This window comes from Equus przewalskii, chromosome 16, assembly GCF_037783145.1.
Source record: "Equus przewalskii isolate Varuska chromosome 16, EquPr2, whole genome shotgun sequence".
Lineage (NCBI taxonomy): Eukaryota > Metazoa > Chordata > Mammalia > Perissodactyla > Equidae > Equus > Equus przewalskii.
Window position 1 is genome coordinate 27,526,835 of NC_091846.1, and position 26,498 is coordinate 27,553,332.

At 40.8% G+C, this 26,498-nt stretch overlaps 1 protein-coding gene across 3 annotated transcripts; it reads right to left on the reverse strand.

The window, feature by feature from the left end:
- FAM216B (family with sequence similarity 216 member B) lies at positions 1–7,486 on the reverse strand. 3 transcript variants are annotated; one of them, XM_070578856.1, is made up of 6 exons: positions 7,316–7,486; positions 7,046–7,120; positions 6,395–6,657; positions 4,716–4,828; positions 2,031–2,151; positions 1–314 (listed from the first exon to the last, which is right to left on the reverse strand). In XM_070578856.1, exons 4-6 carry the CDS (start codon positions 4,812–4,814, stop codon positions 130–132), a joined length of 405 nt encoding a protein of 134 aa, XP_070434957.1. In that variant the 5' UTR covers positions 4,815–4,828; positions 6,395–6,657; positions 7,046–7,120; positions 7,316–7,486; the 3' UTR covers positions 1–129. The 3 variants fall into 3 exon arrangements, with proteins under 3 accessions (XP_070434957.1, XP_008532700.2, XP_070434958.1); XM_008534478.2 differs by having other exon boundaries at positions 6,395–7,120; positions 7,316–7,470; XM_070578857.1 differs by lacking the exons at positions 7,046–7,120; positions 7,316–7,486 and having other exon boundaries at positions 4,716–4,822; positions 6,395–6,533.
- Between the last annotated feature and the right edge of the window lie 19,012 nt (positions 7,487–26,498).

The following is a 26,498-nucleotide window of genomic DNA, read 5'->3' on the forward strand; positions in this document are numbered from 1 at the left end:
TTTGTATTAGAAGTTATTCTTTTATTGATTCTCATTCAACAAATACACACTAAGCACCCACTAGGTGCCAGGGGTACATGAGCAAACTACATATTTCAGAGCATATGCAAAGCCTCAGTTCCTGAGGGATCAGAGCCCTGTGCTTTGCACCCTGGGTCGAACCGCAGACACAGGGAGTGCTGATGGCCAGGTTCTTATCATGGCCGAAGGCTTCCGGGAGACGGTTCCCTGAGGAGCTACCTTGGCTGAGGCTCTCTTGGTTGACTCTCTGAGTACAGCGGCACAAGCCAAGGCCTCCTGTTGAGTAATGTAGCCTGGGGGAAAGAAATGAGAGAAACATCAAAGTCAACAATTTTACAAAACAGATAAGCAAACAGCACTGCCAATATTCACATATTCACAAAATTTCCCCTACTTTCCAGGGTAGAAATCGTATGTTTAGAGTGCCCGGATTGTATGATCTTTGAGGGCAGGAAGTGTACTTTTCTTCTTTTCGTTTCTCCTTCCATAAATTAATAAATACTTAGCCTTGAATAACATGACAAATCATTTGGAGAGGTACTTGAGCCACGAGGAATCTTTGCATGAATTGTTTATCTTCAATATCAAAACTTTCTTCCAATCAGACAGAGACATATTTGATCTCTCTCAGTCTTTTTAAAGCATAGTCTGCAGACCACCTACTACAGAATCAGCTGGCTGAGCCCACATTTAATAATACTTCCTAAAAATGCAGATTTTGGGTTCTAATCCATGACCTTCTGAATGCAAACAGAGAGTTAGGCCTGGAAATCTCCATTTTAATAACATACACAGGTGGGTTTTATGTGCACTAATCATTGAATATCTCTGCTTCTGGTTTCATTGGCCTCTATGCAATTTTATGCTACAAACGAAGCTAGTAGATGATGCATCTGCAACACTTCAGATAGTCATGGGGACCAGGCTAAATCCTGGCTCTGCTATTTACTAGGTTGCATGACCCTGGTCAAGTTACTTAACTTATCTGTGTCTCAATTTTCTTTTCTGTGACATGTGGGTTATAAAGGCACCTACCATGTAGAGTGTTTGAGTTTTAAATCAGAGAGTACACGCAAAGTACTTAGAACTGTGCCTGGCACGTAGGAAGCCCTAGTAAAAGCTAACTATTGTTCTTTTTCTTGTTATTAAATCATTTGCAAAAACCATGTCCTCCTTTTGTGCAAATACAGGAATGACAATACAAGGTTGATGTGCTAATGCCAAGTGATCAGTTTGCCAAAAAAATGCTCTATGGGAGTTAGGAGAAGAGTGCAACAGAGGCTGGCTGGGGACAGAGAGCCTTCCCTAGGAAAAAAGGGATTTAACAACAATACAACTTTCAGTAGGTTGTTTCTTATAATCTATGAAGGTCTTTCACAACCATTATTTCATTTGTGCTTCATAAAATTTCCTGAGGTTAGTAGAAGAGAGACAACAGAGCATGTGGGTGAAAATGTGTGATGTCTGGAGGTGGCAGTCCTAACTGACATTTATGATCTATAGGATGTTGGTCAAGTTAGATAACCTACCTGAGTTGCAGTTTCCCCTAACTATAACGTGGGGAGAAAATGAGACATTACACGTAGAGCTCCTAGCACAATGTCTGGAACACGGTGAATGCTCAATAAATATAACTATCATCGTTGTGAGTAAAACAAGCCTTTGAGTTTGCACAACCAGCAAGGGGCTGAGTTGAGGTCTGAGCCTAGACCACCTGACTAAGCCCATTGCCAGTTCTACTAGATCAAGTTCCTGTAAATTTCAGATAGTTATTGACATATTGTAACAATCCACACTCTGATTTCTTTAAACTCTCTTAGTTTGCTCATAAAACCTTGCTTTCTATTGTTAGGGATAGTAATTTTTAAACTTGGCCTGCGAACTGTGTTGATAGAATAGCATGCTGGCAAAGGCCATTCTACTTGAATAATTCATCTGGAAACTTGACCTCCAGCTGCAGCACGAGTACCTTTCTGAGAGACTGGTTCAGATCAGGTTGTTAAACTCACCGAGCAGCTGCTGGTGCTGAAGGCTGTGAATATAGCGGGTCTGTAGGGCCTCCCACTGGGGCCTGGAGCTGTAAATCCTCATGATGCTGTAAAAGTAACGCTGCTGCCCTTGCGTTAGATCCTGTCAGAGCAGAGCACGTGATTTGGATGAGTTGGTGGCGTTCTGTAGCATTAAGTGTGGGATGTATTCAAAGCTGACTTCCAAAGAAATAAGATGCTTCTCTCTCTCTCTGTCCTCTATCTGTCTGTCCGTCTCTCTATACACACACACACAATTGGCAACAACAATTTGGTAGTTTCCTCTCTTAGTTTAGACAGACTTCCACTGGCCTGCGTGATGGTAAAAATGAGTAAGCAAAGATTCTAGGTAAGTAGGTCAAAGTATTGGGCTGAGGGAGACCCAAGGATTTTTAAAGTTTTTTATTGATCTATTAGAATCCTTATTGAGGAAGGTAGGCTATGAGAATTTACGCAGGGCCTCAAATACGCCAGGCCTCTGGACGGGTAAGAGAGAACTTCCCACTGAGAGTTATCAGTAAGCAGGGGGGATAGACAGATGAGCAGATGGGAAATGTGATAAGGGTCCAACATCATTGGTAAAGAGGTGCTATGAGAACAAACTCCATCTAGCAGTCAAGGAAGGCTTCCTAAATGAGACGACCAACACAACTGAGTCTGAACGGGGAGGAGGAAGTCTCTGAAGGACTCGAATACTGATTCTCAAAGAGCATCAGCACCGCCTGGGGAGATTCTTAGAACTGCAAATTCTCAGGTCCCATCCCAGATGGACAGAATCAGAAACTCGAGGGAGTGGGGCCCAGCACTCCAGGTTGTAACAAGCCCTCCAGGTGATTCTGATATATTCACACTAAAATTTGAGGACCAATGGACTGGAAGAAAACGGAAGGCTAATTAGTGGGAGAAAGTGGTACAAATTTTCTTGTGGGGCACAAAATATCTGGGTATACTAGAAACCAGACTTTTTCTTTACTTCAGCCAGAATGTAGAGTCTGAGCTGGAAAAGGCTGTAGAATTAGGCAGGGGAAGATCATGGGAGCCTTTTATGCTAAGAGTTTAAAGATTATCTTTTATATGAGGAGCCATTGAAGGTCTTTATTTAAGGCAGTGGTTCTCAACAGGAGTGATTTTTGACCCCAAAGGGACATTTAGCCATGTCTGCAGAAATTTTCAGTTATTGCAAATGGTGGCGGGGGCAGGGGGGTGCTATTGGCATTCAGTGGGTAGAGGCCAAGGATGCTACTGAATATCCTACAGTGCATGAGGCAGCCTCCCACTCTCTTGCAACAACGAATTATCCAACCCAAAAAGTCACACTTTAAACTGACCAGATTTGCATTTTACAAAGATTATTCTGGCCCTGCTGTCGAGAATGGGCTTAAGGGAAGACAGACCATTGGTAGAGACCATTTAGAAGATTACCATCTAGAGCCAGGGAGGAACAATAGGCCTGGACAACAATTACCATTATATACCTAATATTTCTTAAATGCTTATTATATGCAGATGGGGAAACTGAGATAGCATCAACATTCTAGAAAATTCAAGATAAAATATGTTCACCCTAAGCCAAAAAATTCAAAACAATGACAGAATTTTCAAAACTAGTTGATAACTATGTAATAAAAACTAAATGTAAGATAATTATATAGAAAAGTAAAATAACTTTCAGGGCTGGCCTGTGGCATAGTGGTTAAGTTTGCATGCTCCTCTTTGGCGACCCGAGGTTCACAGGGCCTGATCATCAAACCATGCCATGACAGCGTCCCACATACAAAATAGAGGAAGATTGGCAGAGATGTTAGCTCAGGGCTAATTTTGCTCACCACAAAAAAAAGTAAAATGGCTTTTATCCACTAAAAATTTTATGTGGAGCTGAAATCTGGGTCATATTCTTTTGGGGGGTAGTCTAGAGACCTTATACTTAATATTGAAAATATATCCAGAGAGAAAGTAGCTGAACCAAGTGCTTTGTAATTTGAGACATCATTTCAGCTTTGCAGTTCCTGAATTAGATGTTTTAAAAGATAATGTATTTGAAGAAGAGAATGGATTCCTAATTAAGCCTTTTCAAATGATTGAGAACAATATAATATGAAAATTGCAAGCCAATTTCAAGAGCAAATCTCCAAAGTGTAATGGGAGTTTCCATTATATAAGATAAAACCTTAAAAGTTATGGTTTTATTTAACAAGGAAAAAAAGAAATGACTACTTCTTTTCCTTAGTAGAACTCTGAACTCCCTAATGAGAAGTAACAGGTGGCATTCCTAATATTCTTACCCTGTTGCTTGAGGGGATGGAAGAGAACCAAAATTTTTACAGAGAATATTTATGAGAATGGCTTTAACTAATTTTGACCGAAAGGAGCTAATATAGCTCTTCATCAGAGAGCCACAATGTGACCAGTTAGTGACTTTCCCATCACTGGTAGTGGGTCAGCAATGAAGATGTGACCATCTACTGGAGCTCCTGAAATGGGATGGGTACAGGACTAGATGATCCAGGTGCTCATTCATTCACTCACACACGCGGTCAATATGCACCAAGCGCCTACATTGGGCCCGGTGTTCTCCCTAATGCTGGGTAAGCAAAGAATGCTGAGAAGTCCTCAGGCCTTGAAGAAGAGACAGACAAGCTCTGTCCATCTGTGCACAGTATGCTGTACCTTCAGCAATGAAGTGTCAGAGGCAGAGGGAGGCACTCGGATGCGAGGAATCCGTGGAACATTTCGAAGCTTTTGTTGTCTTTTCTGTTTTCGTCCCATTCTTTATCCTATACCTCCAAGGAACAACAAAGCATAGCATAAAATTTCATTTCGTTCAACCAGTTTTGGGGCTGTACCTAAGTCAATAAGTAAGCAAGTAAATAAATAAACAAATAGATAAATATTATTTATTTCTAGGGATAAGAAATTTTCTCACGTCTCAGAGTAACCGGACCTCACCACACTGCCCTTTTCCCTCTTCTCACCCCTTATTTGTGGAAGGAATCATTCAGAACCCTTTGTCTTTCTGCTTCACTCTGCGTTTGGAACAGGTGGGTTGTAGAGCCATACTGTGTCACAACAGTTATTTCTTGATAATTTAAAATAGTATTTATTATCTTATCGGATTCTAAAAGTAATAAATGTCTTATGGAAAATGTGGAAAAATTTGAAAATTGAAGAACAAAATAAGATCATCCATAATCTAACTGTCTGTAACTATTGTTAACATTTGATTGACTTCCTTTTATTTTTTTCTGCGTGCATTGTGTGTGATTTTAGAAAAGGGAGACAATACTCTGTGTTGTGCACTTTCCCATCTCATTAAATAACCCTTGAAAATATGATTTTTCATGGCAATATAGTATACTTTTGCATCATTCTCCATTTCTCGTACATTTAGAACTGAAATTTTAGAGCACTGTACTACAAAAGAAACTATTAAACCTAGCAATGTTTCTTACTACTTGCCTGACAAAGATACAAAACAAAGGAGTCAAACCTGCTATGAGTAAGTCTCTTTTTCATGTGGTTTAGGGTTTAGAATCTGAGGAGTATATAATTATAGGATACCTAACAATCAAGGAAGAATACACATACTGCAATAGGGTTGCCAAGGCACAGAGTGGAAACCCCGAGCATTTCCCCTCTGCTCACTCTTTCACCCTTGTCTACAGCATCTCCCCCATCAGGTTGTTTGATTAACTGAGATCATGAGTCAGTTCCTCTCTCTCTCCCCTCCCCTATTGTATGCTCACACACATGCGCACACGTGAGCACACACATGTACACAAACTCAAGAAGTATTTTAACATGTGAGAAGACTCTGATTGGTTCTGATTTCACAGATCTAAGGCTCAGATCTTCCAGAAGAGAAATTTATTAGGGAAGCATCAGTCAGCATCTCTGTGTGTCCTGTTTCCACAATATAAACTTATAAATTAAACCATAAATATTTTATTTAATACTGCTTTCCTTCAACATGCACTCCAGAAACCATACCATCCAAGATATACTCTCTTAATATCCTCTGTGATAAAAGCCTACACTCTATCCTGTACTCAAATCATCTCAATAACCTCCTCCTACTTTCCAGATCTGTAGAGCAGAGCATAAATATTCTTTAATGCTAGAAAGATTTCTCCTCTCCTCAAATAGCAAAAGGAAATGACTGACAATCTCTCTTGTGGCAACAATTCACATGTACTTTTCTTGGGCTATTGCAGAGGAAATCCATCTTACCTGTTCAAGTGGTCTATATCTGATGAAGTTTGGTTAAAATGCTTTGGGGAATTCAGGGAGGAAAACTCTACAAAATAACATCTGGAACAAAAAGACAGATTTGCTTAAAAGGAACTTACCCTCTATTTTAATCTCCCCTTTTGTAAAAGCTGGTATGCGTATTCAATGTAGTTTTCTTGCAGGGTCTCTTTCTTCATGCAATGTTGGTAGGGAAATTCAGTCTGTTGATGAGCTGATATCCAAGCAACATCGTGTGATGAAACAAAGAGCTGGGGAAGCTTGGCTGCACGCCTTTTCCTGCTTCTAGACAGCATTCAATTGCACAGGTTTTTTCTTCCTAAGCTTGTGTCTAACCAAGTGCCAATTTCTAAATCTACCTTATCTGCGTTATATGCAGACGTGGGGGAGGAAAGTGCATGGAGACAGAGAGGTCAATTATTAAAGGTCAAGAAATTCATCACAGCAACAGGCCATTACATGAATATCTCCCAGATTTGGAGTCAGTAGCCCCCATCCTGATTGCTCATAATGATGAAGGAATGGTTCCTAAATATAGAGGTACGGGCATGAATTTGACTCTGGTAACCTATGGAATTGTCCCATAGTTCAAAATAATGTTCTTTTTTTGGGAAAAGTAAGATATTGTCCATATTTGATTTTGGATAGAGCTACAAAAGATGATAATGAACCTATGGCACAAGATTCTTGCCCACATTCACCTCATCAGCATAAGCCTCACATTTTTACCTAACTCATGAGAGCAATCTTACCCCTTCCTCTCGCTAGCGTTATGATTACAAACTTCTTTTCTTCCTTGAGAATCCCCCTTCTGAATGCCAGCTTATCTGTAAAGATGAAGAGTTCTTAGAGAAAATGGAAGAAGAAATACCAAAAGAAAACCATAAATTCAAAATTCTTAAGAGGCAAAGGGAAAGGAAAAAACAAGGAGATCATAGTGATGAATTGTATGGCTTAAAGAAGAAAGAAAGGACTCAATAGACACAAAAAGTTTGCATTTTTTCAATAATTTAAATGCCAACCTTCTGGGGAATAAGCATGGCACAAAGAAGAGTCTTTGAATGCCCAGGAATACCACAAAACCTCTCACTGGATCCAAGAGGTTAGTGATTCCCTCCCGAGAGATAAAGAACAATTGTAATGCAGAGTCGACATTGTCACTTGAGTCTTCCTTCAACGTTTTTCCAGGATATGATGAAATACTTTCTAGGTCATACCACATCTCCTGACTATTACACACATATGCTGATTCATAAGAGCCTGAATTAGTCCCTGCCCAACCAGAAAAACAGATACAGATCTAGGTGTTTGACAGAGAGGGAATTTAATGTAAGGAATCTGTAACACAAGTATTGGAATGGGCTGGAGGAGCAAAATAAAAAAGGTTAGCTTATCCAAAGTTTATCAATTACACTCAGCTACTATCATATCAAGCTGGAAGACAAAGGGAAAATGATTTTATCCAGAGTCCATGAACACTGTGCTGTTGAGGCTGTTTCCACTGGGACACTGCTGCCTGAGCAGATCTAATACTAAGATCTACTACTCACTAGCCACTCCTGCATCTATGTTCTTTCCAACTCTGCTAATGTTACAGTTGTTATCACCACCATCACTGCTCCTCCTGCTGCTATTGCTGATGTGATTGCTGATGCTGCCACTGCCACAGATGCAAGCAGAAACCATGAAAATGGCTTCTCCTTTCCTCCAGCTTTCTATCTTCCGCCTCCCTTTGATGCCAGCTGGTGAGAGATTCTGTACAATGTATTTTTCAGTCTTCCAATTACTGTGGTAAAGGGAAGGATATAGGAGGGTAAGAATGAAGCTGAGAGATAATGGACATCCCAAGACATGGGAATACCATCAACAAAAATGTAAGAGGTACCTCTGGGATCTACGAAGTCAGGCAGAAGGCTGAAGGGCTTAGACATATGGTCAATGTTTGCCTAATACCACTAAAGTCTGAAATTTTATAAGAAAAGACAAAATAGAAGATAATTAACTAGCTCTATAGATGGTGTCAAAGAAAAAGATATGAACTTTTGGACAATAACTTAAGATTTAAGAATGATGAAACAGTGTGTATCATCAGTTTTGAATAAAGAAATGGTTTTCCCAAAGACTAGATAGACTTTTCCAAAGGAATTAAAACTGACTATAAAAGAAGTAAATAGAAACACTCATTATCTAATCATTATAGAGAATATAATTTCAACTATTGGTAAAAAAGATGCTTACTATTTCATAGATGAAATATTGGTACAGCAATGGGACACAATGCTTAAGACATTGGTGTGTCTACATTCCAATGCTTAGACTGGGTAATAAAGTGTTTTTATAGGATATTGGGGTAAATATAACCTCATGGGCATTACCAAATGAGGAAGAGGGACCCATGATTGGAATCTGAGATGAGGTTAAACGCTAATTCAAAGAATCTAGTCTGCTAGAACAAAAGGCAGAGCATTGCTGTATGTCATGGAGATAAGTACTTCCCTGAAAAGTCATGAACCTGCGGGGAAATTACCTGCTCATATCTTTCTGCTCCTGCTCCTGTCCAGCATCCCTTAGCTGCAGCGATCTCCACGGGGTTAACTCTGCCAGGCACGGTTCTCCTCCCTTGGCTACCCCAAGCCCTCAGAGGGCATCAGTGCACTATAATGAAGTGAAGGAAGTGTCCTTTTCCTCACTCGGTGCTGCTGTTTATCACCTGGACTCCTGAGTGTCCCCATTTAGAGTTCTCACTGTCTTTGTTGAACTCTGCTTTCTACGTAGTACATCGGGGTCAATCTCGTTTGGTGGGGATTGAAATGGGGGTTGATTATTCCCCTATTATCTTGTTTTTCTCCTCTGGTCGTTTCACAGAAAACTCCTATTTCTTCAAGATCCCCAAACAAAAGCTCTCACACACCAATCCTTTAGGGGTCACTGGTCTCAAAAGTGAGAAAAGTTAGAGTCCCAATTTGGGCTGTAAGAGCCACTTTTAGTGAATGAAAACTACTTTGGACACTTAGAAGCAGCGATTATCAGCAAAGGAAAAGCTGGGTATGATCACATATGTGGTAAGGACTTTGGGAAAAGAAATTGTAAGAGTTCTGAAAAAAAACTAAAATGGACTATAACTAAAGAAGGAAATGTCCAGAGATTTAATTTTGACTCTATAATCCCCAATAAACGCTATGGGAGAAAGAGGTAAGATATCAAAAGGAACTAGAGTAGGTGCACTGGGAGCTTGCAGACAACTCTAGAGGCCAGGGCTTTTTAAAAATTGTAAGAATTTACAAAAAAGTTTTTTCATGAGGGATTAGCAATGGTCCTCTGAAAACAGATCCTATGGCACAGCTATTAAGTAGTAGAGCCAGGACTCAAACCCAGGGTTTCCTGAAGTCTATGATTTCTCTCCTTGGACTCTGGAACTAAAAGGGAATTCAAGCAACATGCACATTGCTGTAATAGAAAATTACTCCTCCTATCCAGCCATCGTCCACAGACAAAATTAGTGTATCTTGGTTCTTTCCATCCTTGGGGTGTGTTCTGTTCCCATCTGGAATACTGCTTGGTTGAGTAAGAGGAGGCTACAGTTTCACAGACTTATGGCCATAATTCTGGAGCCAGATATTAATCTTATTCTACCAAGTCATTGACCTTCTAATAAGGCTCCTGGGAAGGCTTCACGTGAAAAGATGTCCAGCAGGCTGGTCCCTGCCCTCAAACCTGCCCAGGCATTTCCAATTTCACAGAAGATGTGGTTGTGAAGCTTAAGACCTTGCCCATGAAAACACTCTTCACACATATTCTGATTTTTTAAAAAGTAGATTGAGGGCCTGGCCCCGTGGCCGAGTGGTTAAGTTCGCGTGCTCTGCTGCAGGTGGCCCAGTGTTTCATTGGTTCGAATCCTGGGCGCGGACACGGCACTGCTCATCTAAACCACGCTGAGGCAGCGTCCCACATGCCACAACTAGAAGGACCCACAACGAAGAATATGCAACTATGTACCGGGGGGCTTTGGGGAGAAAAAGGAAAAAACAAAAATCTTAAAAAAAAATTTAAAAAAAAAGTAGATTGAATAAAAATACCATCTATCACTTAATGATGGATTAACAGAACAATTTATTTTATTTTTTTATTGAGATGTAATTGACATATTATAATATTAGTTTCAGGTGTACAACATAATGACTCCATATTTGTATATATTGCAAAATAATCACAATAAATCTAGTTAACATCTATCCTTATATATATATTTAAAAGATCAGTACTGACAGCTGTGTTTTTAAACAATGTCTTTGTTGCTGTTGTTAATAGGGATAGGGTTCTGAGACTTTTAGGTGTTATACACCTGGTATTTCTGCAAATGATCAGGTGCCTTATGAAATCTTCACGGACAGATAAGTACAATTTGAAGCTTGTTAAAAATCTATTCTAGAGGTGCTGATTAATGGGTCAGTGACAACCTGGATAAGTTTTTGGTGGCATGCCCTGATCTATTCCATAGTCTCACCAAGCTCTTGAATGAAGACATAGTAGGCAAGCTTACTAAGTTTTCAGATGACAAAGATCTAGTTTCTAGATGACAGAAATCTAGATGGGATGGAAAAGAGTAGATGGGAGAATCAGGATACAAAAAGATCTTGACAAAGTGATGGACTACATCTAATAGGATGAAATGTAATAACCATAAAAACAAGATTCTGCATCAGAGCTTCATTTCCAGTTGGAAAAATACCAAAAGGGAATTTCGGGTTTAGTATCAATTCAGGCATAGGGAAAGTCAATGCAGAATGGGTTAGTGAGGCTGCCAGAGGGATTCACGAGTATGTAGGCTGCATCAACAGAAGTATAGTTTCTAAAACAAGGGAGAAGTTGGGACTGCTCTGGTGTGCTTTGTGCTGCAGTGTTGTGTCCACAAAAGGGATATAGGCTAACTGAGATGTGTGGCTAAAATAGAGGTGTTATGTCATAGGATGAGCTGGCACATACTAAAGAGCTGTCGAATCTGGAAAGGACCTATGGCAGAAGGGATGGGGGTGGACGAGAATGCCTAACAAAGTATTTGAAGGGCTCACACTTTTAAGAGAGATTAGACTTACTCTGAATAACCCTAAAAAGTAAAAATTAGGATTAATTCGTAGAAACTACAAGGGATACAAATTTTTGTTGAAGTGAACAACCTCAGGAAAGAAGGAGCTCCCAACTCCAGAAGTCTTAAGAAAAATAGACCCTCTTGATGAGAATGCTGTACAGCGTATTTAAGCATCACGCCGATTGCTGATCCTATAATTCTGTTACTCCAAATGTCGTATGTTAGCCAGAATATGTTACCAGCACTCCCATTGCGCCATCCACCCCTTCCTGATGCTGTCCATCCTTCTCTCCATAAGTTTCAGCATTCTACGCCTTAATAGAAACAACAAAATTCATCAGTTCTTATGTAACTATTGCTTATTATGCATCATTCTAAGCACATTATATATATTAACTCATTTAAGCCTCGTAACAATACTTTGAGGTAAGTGCTATCTTTGTTCTACTTCTGAGGAAATGGAGATAGCGAGGTGAAATAACCTGCCCATTTTCCCACAGCCAGTAAGAGGCAGAACTGGGACCTGAACTCAGACAGTCTCGCCAGCATCTGTGCTTTCAGTGGCGCCAGTGAGCTCTGAAATGAGGAGTCAGTGGAAAGGGCTTGTCTCCCCTCCTCTTCCTTTTTGCACAGGAATCTCACTTTTATATTCCCTTGGCCCAGGTGTGGTGAGGAGACAGGGAGGGTCGGAGAGCCCTTGGAAGATGACCAAATCAAAAAGATTCAAGAAGTAACTTCGCTACACATGGAACACTGCGATGTGGAGAGTAGGTGCACACTGGAAGTGAAGGAAGATTCTCTGAAGGGAATGAAGCTCTGTATCCATCAGCGTGGTTATGGGGAATATGGTTCCTGGGGGAACATCCTAAATGCTTGGGTATCCAATGAATTAGCTGGTAATGTTGACTGAAAGAGCCAGTGAAGTCAGAAATTACAGCTTAGTACATGACATCTGGTCGCAAACCAGAAATAATTCCTGGAATTGTCAAATATGTTAGCTTGTGTTATAAAAACTAAAAATCTTAGAGTTAAGTTGTTCTAGGTTTCAATACTGACATGAATCACTTAGGATACATTCAGCTGCAGGTAACAGAGATCCTCAACAAGTAGTGGCTTAAACACATAGGATTTATTCTCGTCACGTTACAAGAAGTGAAGCAAGGTGGTTGGTGGTATTGGTTCAGTGATTCTGGACTGGTGTGTCTGATTCTCTCGGCCAGCTCCTCATGGTTGTAAACTGGCTATTTCAAAGTCAAGATGTGGTACTGAGCAGAGAGTTTATCTTCATTCACCTTTCTCTTATCAGAGAGGAAAACTATTTCCCAGAAGGCGCTCAGTTGATCTTGACTGATATTTCATAAGCCAGGTGCATCAGTCAACTATTGCTATTACTGCTGAACAAGCACCACAAAATCATCTCAGGAACACACAATAACACACATCTATTTCTCTCTCATGTATCTGCGGGTCAGAGGGGGTGGCTCTGCTTTAGACTGCAAGTTGGCAGGTCGGCCAGGGAAGCTGCTCCACGTGTCTCTCCTCCTCAAGAGACCTGGCCTGCCCAGGGTGTATCTCCTTGTGGCTGAACTCAGAAACTCCCTGAAAGGTAAGCCTTGGCTTGAAATTAGTACACTCTTATTTCTGCCACATCCCAAGTCCAAAGTCAATGGGGCAGGAAAGGATACTCTTCTCGGGGGGTCATGGGGAAGGAGTGCCATTTACTGAAAGGTAATAGGATTTGCCACAAAAGGGCTGAGATTTAGGCCAACCCCTAGACGAGGGGCTGGGTTGACCTTCCCAGAAGACAAAGGATATTTGTCTAATCTTAAACGAATGTGGAAGGCTGCTCTCCGGGGGAAGTAAAGAGGTAAGTGGCTTTTAGATAGGTAAGGAACAGTGTCAACAGTGCCTGCCTCAAGGTGGGGATTTGATCCCTAAGGAATTTTAATAGTTCTATTCACACCTTAAACTATCAAAGGTTGGGAGGTAATTTGTTTGAAAAGATAATTATCTTTTCCTGCTTCACTCCTCCAGGGACAGGGAAGAAAGTGAGGAAGGAAACTGCCATGCATTATGTGTCCAACACAGAGGCCAGAAACTGGGTGAGGAATTTGAGATAGACTATTTTATTCATTCTTAAGGATGCTTTGAGATAAATAGTATTATAATAGCTTTACAGAGGAAAAAAAATTGAGGTCTTGAGAAGTAACTTGACAATTTAAATATATCATACGAGGTGAAGCCAGGTTTGTCTGGTGCTGAGGCTTTATTCTTTCTCTTATACCATGTTGTCTTTACTACATTTTGTTCAATTTGTTCAAGCACTACCTCTAGAATAGTATTCTATGTAAAGTCTCATAGGAAAAACTTAATTATCCTCAAACAGGATGGTTCTTTAGATGTGTGAAATCAATAATACTGTCTCTTTAAGTTATTGTCTCTCCAGGTTAAAAATAGTCAGTTCCTTCAATAATTCCTTTTATTATATTTGACAGCCCTGTAAGAGGCCCATTTTTCAGAAATCCCCCAGGTAGGTACATGTAGAAGAAGAACTCTTAACCAAAAGAATCAAGACTAGTAGCTGTCTGATTAATCACAGAAAGACAATTGAAACAGAAATCACAAATGATACTTATATGTCTTAAACAAGTATATTTTTAAATTTAAAACATATAAATATAAATCCATCTTCTAATCTGTTGAGGTAGGGTCAAGGCCTTTTATTTTAGTACAAGCAGTAGGTCTTGGCTGAGGCACTAAACTGTTCTGTTTATTACGAGGAACATTTGGAACTTGCAAGGAGGGCTCTTGGATTGTCACAATGACTTGGGGCCACGGTAGCATTTCGTAGGTGTGGACCAGAGATGCTAAATGTCTTAATGCTACTCAGCCCTGCAAATGAAATATCTCACCCAACGTGTCAGTAAGACTCCCATTGAGAAGACTTGGGTCATTGAGCTGATGGAATTCCATGTAAATGAAAATAAAACACATTCTTATTGAATTATCTATGATTTCCGATTTTGTTTCTTCAAAATTGAGGGAGTTCTTGGAAGACACTTGCGAAGCAAATGGGATGCAGAGTCCTCCTAGCTTTTAATTAATTTTTTCTTTTATCTTTTGCAATTTATCTTCCCCTATCTAAGTGGGCAGCACATTTTTTAATGGCTCATTTATTAATCTTTTTAAGCATTCAACTTAGTTTTTGTAGAAGCTACTCTTGTAATCAGTCTATGTAATATTTAATTAAAGCATGCAATTACAATAACAAGTACAATAACATAAATAGGTTTGGGAAGTATATACAAGAACTGAGAGCACCATTAGTGAGGAGAATCCAAAAATAAGGTTGGTTCAGAGAACTTCCGCTAAAATACGTTTCCCGAAATTGCTATTAATTGCCTAAGGAAAGTCCCTTGTAGCCCAGATCACAGGTGTCGTAGATTGAAATCCTTCTTGTGGTTGAATCCCTCATCATGCTTGTTGCTTATTTTCCATCTCTCCCACTTTTGCTGGGTCTTCTACTTTTGTATCCTTTGTTTTGGTCCTTTAACCCTTCATCTGTTATGCAATATGCAACCCAAAGGAAAGTAGCTTAATGAGACACAGGTTTATTTATTTTTTTTTCTTGAAGATAATGAGAAAGAGCTTTTCATCCTTGCTTACCCCGCTTGTATTACTGCATTTGGATCCAGTAATCCAGTTCCAAATTGCCCACCTTGGTGAAGCTGACCTAGAAATCTTTTTTGATGTTGCTTCTTACAGTTGTCCCTCCGTCTTATTCCCAGTACTCTGCTCCTCACCTATTGGCACAATTGTCAAAACTCTGGCCTTCCACTCCATCTAATGTTGGAGATTAGACCTTGTGGGCATCATCTTCAGCCCTTCCAAAACCCACAGGTAATAGTACCTTCTCTGGTTGGCAGTTTGTCCACAGTTGTGATCTGGACTCTTTAGTTATTTTGAGATCAAGCTAGAAACAGAACAGCCCAGAGGTCAAAATCTCAGATGCTTGAATCAGAAAAACCTGAGTTTGCAGAAAGGTTCCACAGTATTCTACCTGCATAACATTGGGCCGGTTTCCTAGCCTCTCAAAGTTTTAGCTTCCTCATTTGTCAGAAGGTCCTTTCGATGGTTCTTATACGCTAAGGTTGTTCTGAGCATTCAATGGGATGATGAAGTTTGGGATACAGCAGGTGTTCAATCCATGATAAACTTGCATAGTGCTTGTGTGTCAAGCACAGTCTTAAGAACTTCACATATATTATCTTGTTTAATCCTCACATCAACCCTGTGAGCTGAATACTGTTAGTTCTATTTGACAGATGAGAAATCTGAGGCACAAAGAGGTTGAGCAGCTCAGTCAGTTATACAGCTATTAAGTGGTAGTCCCAGGATTTAAACGCAGGCTGGCTAGTTCCAGAGTTTCCCCCACTGACCACTATGCTATGGGTCTGTCTTGAAAGCCCTTACTATGGGTGTTACCGCCCATGCCTGCATAACCTCAATGGAAGGGAAATGAAAAAAGACCAAGGATCCCTTATTTGCACGAGGTCTTTCTTCCTGCTTTCTTTCACCACCAACTCATGCCCCCCTTTCACCTTTCCTGTGCACAAGATAAATTTATACCCTCTTCCCTCTACTTACCACTCATGCTCACTCCTCCCTGCATCCCCACCTCATAGGAACTTCCTATGTCTCTCCATGCCTCTAATTTAGCTTTAGCACCTGACAAAGCATAAACTGAGAAGTTTCTAGGTTATGGCTAATTGGAGTCAGGCACCATGTGATTTCTAAAGTCCTACTCTCATTGTGCTCTTATAAACTACCTTAGTTTGTCAGAGGCCTTTCAAAACATTTCCACCTACACCAGATACCACGTGACTGACCAGAGGGATTCTGATGAGCCGACTTACTTCCTATGACCTGGATGTTATACTCCCCTTTATACCTCCCCAGAGAGTATCGGTTCTCTTAGAAACCACATCTGGATTAGTCATGTTGAATCACATTAAATTTACAATCAACTAAACCATCACAAGAGAATTTTCCAAGGATGGTCACCCTCTTCCTTTAATGGTAAAATAGATATTTTACTACCTTTAATCCTGCTAAATTTTATCTTATTGAGTTTATACTTGTATTCAACCCTGTCAAAGTAATTTTGATTATGGATTATGTTATCTTTTATATTAGGTACTTCCAAATGTTTGCGTAATCTGAAAATCTTATATGTGTGATGTTGGGTTCTTAGCAAAAATTTGACTTTTCATGGCAAATACCTAGTTTATGAGAATTTATAAAAGAAGACAGTGGTCACTCAGAGCCAGCATGAGCCCCTCAGGATGAGGTCATGCTGTGCTAACCTCACTTCCTTTTCAGTAGAGTCATTACTCAAAGCAGTGCCATACTCAAATTGTGATGTGATTTCCACTAAATACTTGACAAAATCTCTGATTAGGTTGTAGTGAATAACAAGGTGGACTATGATCTTTACGATGGTACATGCTAGAGGAATTCATAGTTCCATGAATGACTGTATCCAAAAAATACTGATGAATGATGTGAGGTCAACCTAGATGATGTCTGAATATGAGCACATGGCAACTCAGTAATGGGCCTTGTCTTGTTCAACCTTTGTATCAAAAACTTGCACCATAGTATGAATTTTGATATGCAGTTGATTCTTATTTCCTTTTGAAAATGAGGACACTTGTTTCATCTTGCCCACATTTGCTGTTGTTCAAGAGTGCTTATAGTGATTCTAATGTTGACCAAAAGCTTGCTGAGTCCCTGAGACCCAGGCAGCTGGATCTGGAGATGGGAGCACATACAAAGTGCATGCTCTGAATTGCAATTCTCTCTTTTATATCATTGGCTCTGTCCTATCCTTTCAAGTTTCCACTTTCTTCTTATTATTGGAGAAGACAGAAGCAAAATAAGAGTTGAGTAGTTTTGCTCTCTGTCATCTGTTAAATTGTACTCATCATTTCCAACCCTCTGTGTGCTCGTCTGATTCTTATCCTTCTTGCCTCTCACAGTTTCAAATCCCTTTGTGTTGTTCTGACATTGTTTTCAAGTTTTAGCTCATTCTGGAATTTTGCCTGTCTGATGTCTGACACCATTTTATAGGTCTGGGCTGTTTATTCCACAAATTTATGAAGCACACATTCTACTGGAGGAAGGAAGACAATAAACAGCACAAACAGGTGGATGACATCATATATTGTAGGAAAAGCATAGCAGAAGAAATAAAAGAGAGCAGAGATTTGGAGTTCTGGGTTAGAGGGTGAGTTGCAATTTTAAACAGAGTGGCCACGGTACCTCAATGAACCAACATCCTCTGAGCAGAGACTTGAAGGAGGTGAGCAGCGAGTGAATCTTCTGTAACTGACATTAATTACTTGTCTCTTCTTCCCTTTTTTATACATAGGCTCTTAAGTTTTGAATCAATTGTAGAAAAAAAATGAGTGTCACATTTTACCCCTCCAGTTTTCCATTAACAACCACACCCACTTCTCTCAACTTCTTTTGGTCAAGGACTAAGATCTACAGACTAACACCGTGTACAATCCTTAATTTCAGCTGTCAAATAATCCTTTCTTGGGCAGCCTGGTGGCACAGCAGTTAAGTTCACACATTCTGCTTCAGCACCCCAGGGTTCACCGGTTCGGACCCTGGGTGTGGACATTGCACCGCTTGGCAAGCCATGCTATGGTAGGCATCCCACATATAAAGAAGAGGAAGATGGGCACAGACGTTAGCTCAGGGCCAGTCTTCCTCAGCAAAAAGAGGAGGATTGGCAGCAGATGTTAGCTCAGGGCTAATCTTCCTCAAAAAAAAAAAAATCCTTTCTTGCCACATAGTAGGCACTTAGGGAATAATTATTAAATGAATCAATAAGTAAACAAAGGCCACTAGCTCATAATAGAAAGTGGTAACTAACAGCCAGTTTTGAAGCCTCCAGAAATATATTCCCTTGAATGGGATCCTTTGAAGAAGCATTGACAGTGCGAGAGCTGAAGGCAACCTGGAGGAACAGCCATGATGAGTTTGCAGTTTGGGGCTGGAGCTCTCCCCGTGCGGTGCCTGGAGAACCGCCTTTCGTGAGATGGGCATAGCAGCTTACGCCGTGAGCTGCCCCTGAACTTGGGAACCGTACACTCAGACACTGATTCCGTGAGAATAGGAAGTGGGAAAGTCACCCATGAGGTATTTTTCCATTTGGCTTTTAATCTTCCGAGTGAGCTTTGCTGCCGTCACCACAAAACAAACAGCCGGCAGTTTTTCCCAGGGTCCTACATCTTGGGAGGGCTGCACGCAGAAGGCCTTGCCAAAAGTCCCTGCACTGAGTGCGCTGTCTGGAAGGAAAGAAAACAGAAATTCACAAACCGTGGAATTCTGATATACTGCGTAGGAAAAATTTTGGGGACACAACTTTTTTCTTGGCTAGAAGTATGTAAACCATGGAAATCAAATATATTCTATACTCTGTGAACATAAATAATGAGCAAAAAAACTTAGAAGATGAGTGACCATATAGTTTATTGTCCCAAATGGACAATAACTTTTTGAAGATAAATTTTGAGAATGAAAGGGTCTCTACTAATCATCACACTAGGAAAAAAGGCATAAAGCAAGACTTTCTCAGGCAACCAGAATATATGTTGACCTTGATTAGAAGAACAGTATTGTGAAAACAAAGTGTAAAGAGAAATATAGGTAAAATTTAATGTTTTTTTCCCCTACTGCCCACTTTGCACACCTTTGACGCTGCCATCCCTAATCATAGAATCACCAAATCATAGGATTTTAAGGCTCAAATTGGGCTTACAGATCATCTACTACTCTAAAGATGGCCAAGGACACAGATGTTAGCTCAGGACCAATCTTCCTCATCACAAAAAAAAAAAAAAAAAAGATAGTCAAAGACCAGCACCATCAGCAACATCTAGAAGCTGATCAGAAATACAGGCTCTCAGGCTCCACTTCAGACCTACTGAATCAGAATCTGTTTTCACAAGGTTCCCAGGAGATTTGTAAGCACTGATTTAAGCCATATAACAAATAAAGAAACTGAGGGTCAGTGAGACTAAAAAGCTTGAACAAGGTCCACTAGTTATATCTGGGGCATCATTTCATATCTCCTACCAGGCAGGCTAGTTTTCCTTCCAATATGCAAAGGTGCGCTCCTGTCTATCCTGTCTAAAAGCCCCTGAGGCTGCCAGAATAGACCTAAATTCTAGTCCTGGTTTCACCTCAAATTCAGAGCAGTCACCAAATCCAGTTTCCTCATCAGTAAAATGAGGAAATTTGACTAAATTGGCTGATATGTTTTTCTTCAAGTTCCAAAGCTCCATAATTCTATAAGTGGTGGAGCACCTGAGAAGCCTGATGCTAAATGAGAAGAGTCACAAAAAAAACATGGGGCAGGGCAAGTGTCCTGATTTATGCCTTTCCTGAGGAAGACGTGTTATCTGTGGCGAGGGACAGGAAGGGCATTCTGGGAGGGAGAATGGCAGAAGCAAGTGTTTGATCAGAGGAAGGAGTGCTTGAGGACAAGGAGAGAGGTGGTATAGGATGTTTCAGAAATGGAAAAAGTGTAAGGCAACTTTAAGTATATTCTTAGTAAATGTAGACTATGGCATACAAAATACCCTCTAAGATAACAAAATTTTTCCTCAACTGGAGGTAGCTTATATATTCATTTCTTCTGAGACTTTCCTTCTTACCCTATGGCTATGGGCAGTGTGACGGTTAATTTTAAATGTCAATTTGGCTGGGCTCTGGTGCCCAGCTGTTTGGTCAAACACTGGTATAGATGTTGCTATGAAAGTATTTTTTAGAAATGATGAACATTTACAATCAGTAGACTGCGAGGAAAGCAGATTATCCTCCAGCATGTGGGTGGCTTCTTCCAATCAGTTGAAGGCCTTGAGAGCAAAGACTGAGGTTTCCCAAAGAAGACATTTTTCCTGAAGACTGCAATAGAGAAACCTTGCCTGAGTTTCCAGCCTGCCAACCTGCCCTGTGGATTTTGGACTCAAAAATGCCATGTCAACACTTAGCTGAATTTCAAGACTGCCAGGCTGCCCTACTAACTTCAGACCTGCCAGCACCCACAACTGAATGGGTCTATTCTTTAAAATAAATGTCTGTCTGTCTGTCTCTCTCCACACACACACATAGACCCTATTGTCGTATCGGTTCTGTTTCTCTGGAGAACCCTGCCTAATATAGGCAGTATTCATTGATTTCTCTCAACTTTTGTTTAACTGGAAGTCAACTGGCAAACAGACTTCAGGTGATCTATTGATAAGCATGGAGAGTAGAGAAGTCTTTGTTCTCAAGTTCTGCCTGAGGAGGGCAGAATTCATTTCTGACTCACCAATTTATCCTCAGTGCCTAAGACTGTGCCTGGCACAGAGACAAAAGAGGTGATCAATAAACGTTTGTGAATGAATTCACATGCGAGTAACACATCTGTAAAAAAGTCAGATTTAGGCTGTATAGCCAATTGAGTAAACAATAAACTATTTACAAGAAACTTGAAGAAATTTGTTTTCTGTAGACAGAGTCAAAGAGAAAATCTAATGTATTCTTTTAGCAATTAGGGGATTTTTGAAGGCTTGGGAGAGGAAAATGGAATACCCAAGTCTCTTCTTAATATAAATATGCCATAATGGTTAAGAATACAGACTTTGTTGCAAGAATGCCTAGGTTCTGATCCCAGCTCTGCCATTTGGTATCTGTGTGACCTTGGGAAAGTTACTTAAACTCTCTGAATCTCAGTTTATCCATATGAAAAATGGGCATAGATATGTGCCTGCCTCAAGGGGTTTATGCAAAGGTTAAGTGAGTTAATACAAATGAAATATTCAGAACAGTGCCTGGTATCCAGTAAGCACAATAGAAGTGTTAGCTGTTATCACGACTATCCTCTACCACTCAATAATGAACACTTCTTGTCTGCAGTTGTACTAACTACTGGAAAAAAAGTAACGTAAAATGGCAGCCTTCGAGGAGATCAACCAGGCAAGATAACTAAATACAATGTAATGTATATGCAAAAGGCCACACGTAAAGTGCTTGGGAGCACAGAAGGTACCTAATTATCTAAACCAAGTAGCCTGTGAAGGTTTTATAGAGGAAGTAAAATTTAAGCCAAATTTTGGAAAATGAGTAAGAGTTCACAAGACAGAGAAGTGGGAAGGGCATTTCTGGTGGAGGAGGCGCCACATACAAACGCATAAAGACATGATTTGGGAAATGATGAACTCTCTTTTGAACCTGAGCAATGTCCAAGAAAAAATGCTCAATAGGGTAAATGGCAAGAGGCTCTAGAGCTCAGGAGAAGGGAAAGGCTGGAGGGATAAATCTGGAAGTCATAGAGTCAGCAAATTTGTCACAGCAGTGCTGAGCTCTGTGCAAGAGTGAGCATGTGGGTGAGAGAATATAAGGGTCACCAAGGACCATGGTGTTTAAGGAGCAGGTGGGGGTGACATGCTTGAAACTGAATTAGTCAGAAAGGTAGCAAGGAGATGCAGAAGAGAACGGGATTGTGGAAGCCCAGAAACGAGAACATTCCAAGAATGAAGGAATGCTAATCTTTTTACTGTCACTATGGATTTGCCATTCATATCAATGGAGTCATTAAAATACATGGTCTTTTGTGTCTGTCTTCCTTCACTTAGCATAATGTTTTCAAGGTTCACCTATCTTGTAGCATGTGTCAGCACTTCATTCTTCTTTTTGGGGAGGCCGAATAATTTTCCATTGTATGGATATTACACATTTTCTTTATCCATTCATCAGTTGATGGTTATTAGTGTTGTTTCCACTTTTTGACTATTATGAATAACGCTACGAATATTCATGTTCAAGTTTTTGTGCAAACATATGTTTTTAATTCTTTTGGGCCCAACAATTGGAGATTAACTAAATAATATAATAAAATACTATGTAACCATCAAAAAGAATGATATAGAGTTGTATATGCTCATATGGACAGAATCATTAAATGAAAATACAAGGTACATTACAATGGGTATCCAATAAACCCTTGTTGTAATTAAAAACAAGCAAATAAATAAATATGAAAAAAAAAGAATGAAGAAATACTAAGAGGAAAATAATTGTTTCAAGTCTTCACTTCTCCCCAAACACAAGTTCCAAAATGCAGATGCCGTTCAAAAGGGGGCGTACCAGTGTGCTTGTGTTAAAAACAAAACAATAGCCAAAAAATCCTCACCAATTATATAACTTAAAGGTAATCTTATTTCACCTCTGGTGAGTTTTCCACGAATGTGCAATTAAGATAATTGCCAGTAACTATGTGAATTTAGTCAAAGCAGGAAGGATGCTGTTCTAGAACTTGAGTGGGCAGAATTAAAAAGTAAAAAAGGAAAACATCTGTTAATGCTCTTGAAGAACTTCCAGTGCTTTCAGTCCTAGGATATCACCCCCCAAAAGTGCCATAAATCTTAGTTTTGTCCCCGCAGAGCCATCTATTTCCAGGGGGAGCTCTCTCATGTACCTATTTTCCTTTTGTTTTGTAGAAATCTTTCCCAAATAAATGCTGCTCTAATAGATTACATTGGTGGCCTCCAGTGAGTCTTGCTTCCCACTGTTCACACCTTGGAGGGGTCTCCTCTCCCCTCGAATCTGGATTGGCCTGTGACTCACGATAACCAATAAAATATGGCCACCAGGGAAGTGATGCTGTGTCAGTTCTGTGCCTAATCCCTAAGAAGGCCTGGCAGCTTCTGCTTTTGTGCTCTCAGGAGACCTAAGCCACCGTGTAAGGCCTGGCTACCCTGCTGGAAAGAGAGGCCACGTGAAGAGGGAGAGGCTCTGAGATCCTCGCTATCCGTTTCAAGCCAGTGGCTAACTGTAGCCACATAACTGGCCACTGAAAAGACCAGCAGGGGAGGTACGCAGCTGAACCCAGCCCAGTTACTAAATCCTGAACAAAAACTGGCTATTGTGTCTTAAGTCACAAAGTTTGGAAATGGTTTGCTATGCAGCACTAGATAACCAAAACAAATATGTGACTGCTTCTTTTTCCTGAGACACAAGTGTAAGAAATTTCAAAGGAATTTAAATAACCTTACCTCAAAGGGTTAAGAACTTCTTCATGTTTCAAGTGAGGCCTTTCACCATCTACCCTCTCACATCACAGGTGGACAGACCATGAAAAGCCAAGTGAAGCGGTGAGGTTAGAGGGAATCTGTTTCCTTCAGCCCATACATTTTAATCAAATCAACTCCCTTTTTCCGTTAAAGCCAGAGATCTTTAATTTTTCTCTCCATCTGTTGTTTTCCTGTGTGTGCTTGCTGAGAAGTATAGTCAAACACACATTAACTCCCTAGAAATTTCCTTTCCCTATCTTTCCAGCTTTGACAGTCTCCTGGAACCGACTTGCCTCAGTATCTCCTCTCATTTTCTTTTCACGTTCTCCGCCCTGTGAACAATCACAGCCCATGTTTCCCTTGGACACTGGTTCTCCACGTGTGGACCCTGGGCTAGCGGCAACAGCATCACCTGGGAGTTTATTAGAAATGCAAATTTTGGACTCCACTTCAGACCTACTGAAGCAGAAACTCTGGAGATGGTGCTTGCAACATGTTTTAACAAGCCCTCCAGTTGATTTCTAAAGTACATTAAAGTTTGAAAAATGCTGCCCTAGAATACAGGTCGGCAAAGTTTCTCTGTACAGGACCAGATAGATAGTGAATATTTTATATTTTAGGTTTTGGGAGCCGTACGGCCTCTGTTGCAACTATTCAGCTCCACCATGGTAACATGAGAGCAGCCACAGACAATACGTAAATGAATAAGTAAGCTATGTTCTAAGAAAATATTACTTATGGGTAATAATATTCGACTCTCATTTAATTTTCACGTGTCACAAAATATTGTTGTTCTTTCGATTTTTTTTCAACCGTTGAAAAACGTGAAAATTCTTCTTAGCTCCAGGACTGCCTAAAAGCAGGCAGTAGGCTGAGTATGGCCCACAAGCCTTAGCTTGCAAACCCTGCCTTAGAACATCTCTGGTTTGCTCTTACTCAGGACACTGAAGTATCCAACTTTAGTTCAGGAATCCTTTCTTTCTGAGGGCCCCGGATGGTCTCCCACGCTCTCCAGGCCATTTATCTTCCCTGAGGCCATGTCTTGAGAAAATGGCTTGATTTGGAACATTGGGTCTGACTAAGAAGAGGTCTGTCTGGGGCCCGCCAGCCAGAGCTTTCCTTCGCTGTCAGAAGTGACTCAGTCTCAGATCACCCTTGAAGGGAGTGGATTCAGGCTACTCCACTCTCAAGACCAGCAGTCCAGTCCATGCTGCACTGGGCTCCCCCCATTGGCTCCAAATGTATGGATCAGAGGTGGCCCCTCTAGAGTCAACCTGAGCAGGGATGGTCCTGGGCCAGGCCACATCCCTACAGCCACTCTCCTCTGGAGCTGTTCTCCAGGGTCGGGTGTTCCCTAGGGGGCTAGAATCAGGGTTGTTTGTTTAGTGTCATTCCAAATCACACCTTCCGGGTGGTCCAGGGAATGAGAAATATGTGTCTTGGCACAGTTGAGAGAGGACGCACAGAGAACAATAGGCTGGGAAGGTAACAACCAGCAGAGTCTTCTAATTTTGAAAAGAAAAAAACAAATAACACTGAGTCTGGCTGCTTTCTGGGATGCTGACATCATTCCCTCTCTTCCCTTTCCTTCCCCTCCCTGAGGAACGCACAGACACCTTAATGATGGCCAGTGTTTATTTTCCCATGCAGAACACACTCCACTGGCAAACGCTTGCAGCCATCAACCAGCTTCCTCCGTCTCCTCTGCTGCCCTGGGAACTGTAGCGCTTCCAGGCTCCGGAGGCAAGCAGATGGAACTTCTTTTTCATTTTTTTAATACAGTTAAAAGAAGCAAAACATTTCAGGGCTTCTTGTTTTGGCAAAACTAAAGATTATATGGCTGTCTTTGTTGTTACAGGAGCAAAGCAGAAAGGTATTAAATTGGTGGCCTTCTTTTCCTGCTTCAGAAGCAGAACAGAATCCCTCTGGGGAGAAAGATGAGGTGCACAGCACATGTATCATTGTGTTCAAGCTTCCTTCTCGGAGCAGAGCGCAGCCATAGCCCTTGAGTGGAGTGCAGCGGTACAGCTCAGCCTGAGCAAAGCAGTGGCTTCCTAACTAGTGGCTGCATCACATTGTGTGGAAGAAAAATGGGGACGGGCTGGTAGAATGGTGGGACAATTGTCATCATTAGCAATTACCATGAATGGGGCACTTGACACAAGAGATAATGAAATAGAGGAACAAGAGAGATCAGGTAACTTGCTCAAGGTCACCCAGTTAAGTGGCCAAACTGATTGCATTTCCAGATGTATTTGGCACCACATTCCTTCAGCTGCTCCAGGATACCTCCCAGCACCAGCTAGGAGGGCCATTTACTAATATCAGCACTTCAGGGTGATACGTACCTGTATTGTTCTAAGCACCTTATATAATTAACTCATTCGATCCTCATCATTATCTAGTAGACACCATTATTATCCAAATTTACCTGAGAGGCAATTGAGATAGAAAAAGGAAGTCACTCCTCACACACAGCTAGCAAGTAGCTCAGCCGGAATCTGAACCCAAGCCCGGTGGCTTTAGATCTTTGCTCCCAACCACTGCACTACAGGTTCTGGAATGAGACGAAGGTTCGAGGCTCTGCCACTTGTTGGCTGTGTGATCTTTAGCAAATTACGTGATTATCTCTGAACCTCAGCGTTCTTATTTGTAACAAGGGCTTAAAAGGGCTAATAGATGAGAGGTAAGGGAGCTGTCCTCCAAAAGCCTACTTGCCAGGTGGGTAGCAGATGCTTCAATAAATGGAGGCTCTTATATGTTATGATAGAGCTGAAGTCCATCCAGCCTTAAGGCAGGGAAATGGGGACTTCTTAATCTTTTTTAGTAATTTTTTTGTTACTAAAAAAATACATGTACATTATAGAAAATGCAGTAAGGATGAAGAAGACAACAGTCTCAAAATTCGAGCAGTAAGAGATGAGCACTATTAATATTTGGAGATATATTCTTCTGATCATTTTTCTGTGCACATGTATACAATTATTT

Bases quoted from the DNA above. Each gene is read 5' to 3' on its own strand.
- FAM216B (XM_070578856.1), bottom strand. From the start codon at position 4,814: ATGGGACGAAAACAGAAAAGACAACAAAAGCTTCGAAATGTTCCACGG. The intron at 2,152-4,715 runs GTACAGCATACT...CTGCTCTGACAG, and splicing joins CTGACACTTCATTGCTGAAG to GATCTAACGCAAGGGCAGCA. The intron at 315-2,030 runs GTGAGTTTAACA...TCTTTCCCCCAG, and splicing joins TCAGCACCAGCAGCTGCTCG to GCTACATTACTCAACAGGAG.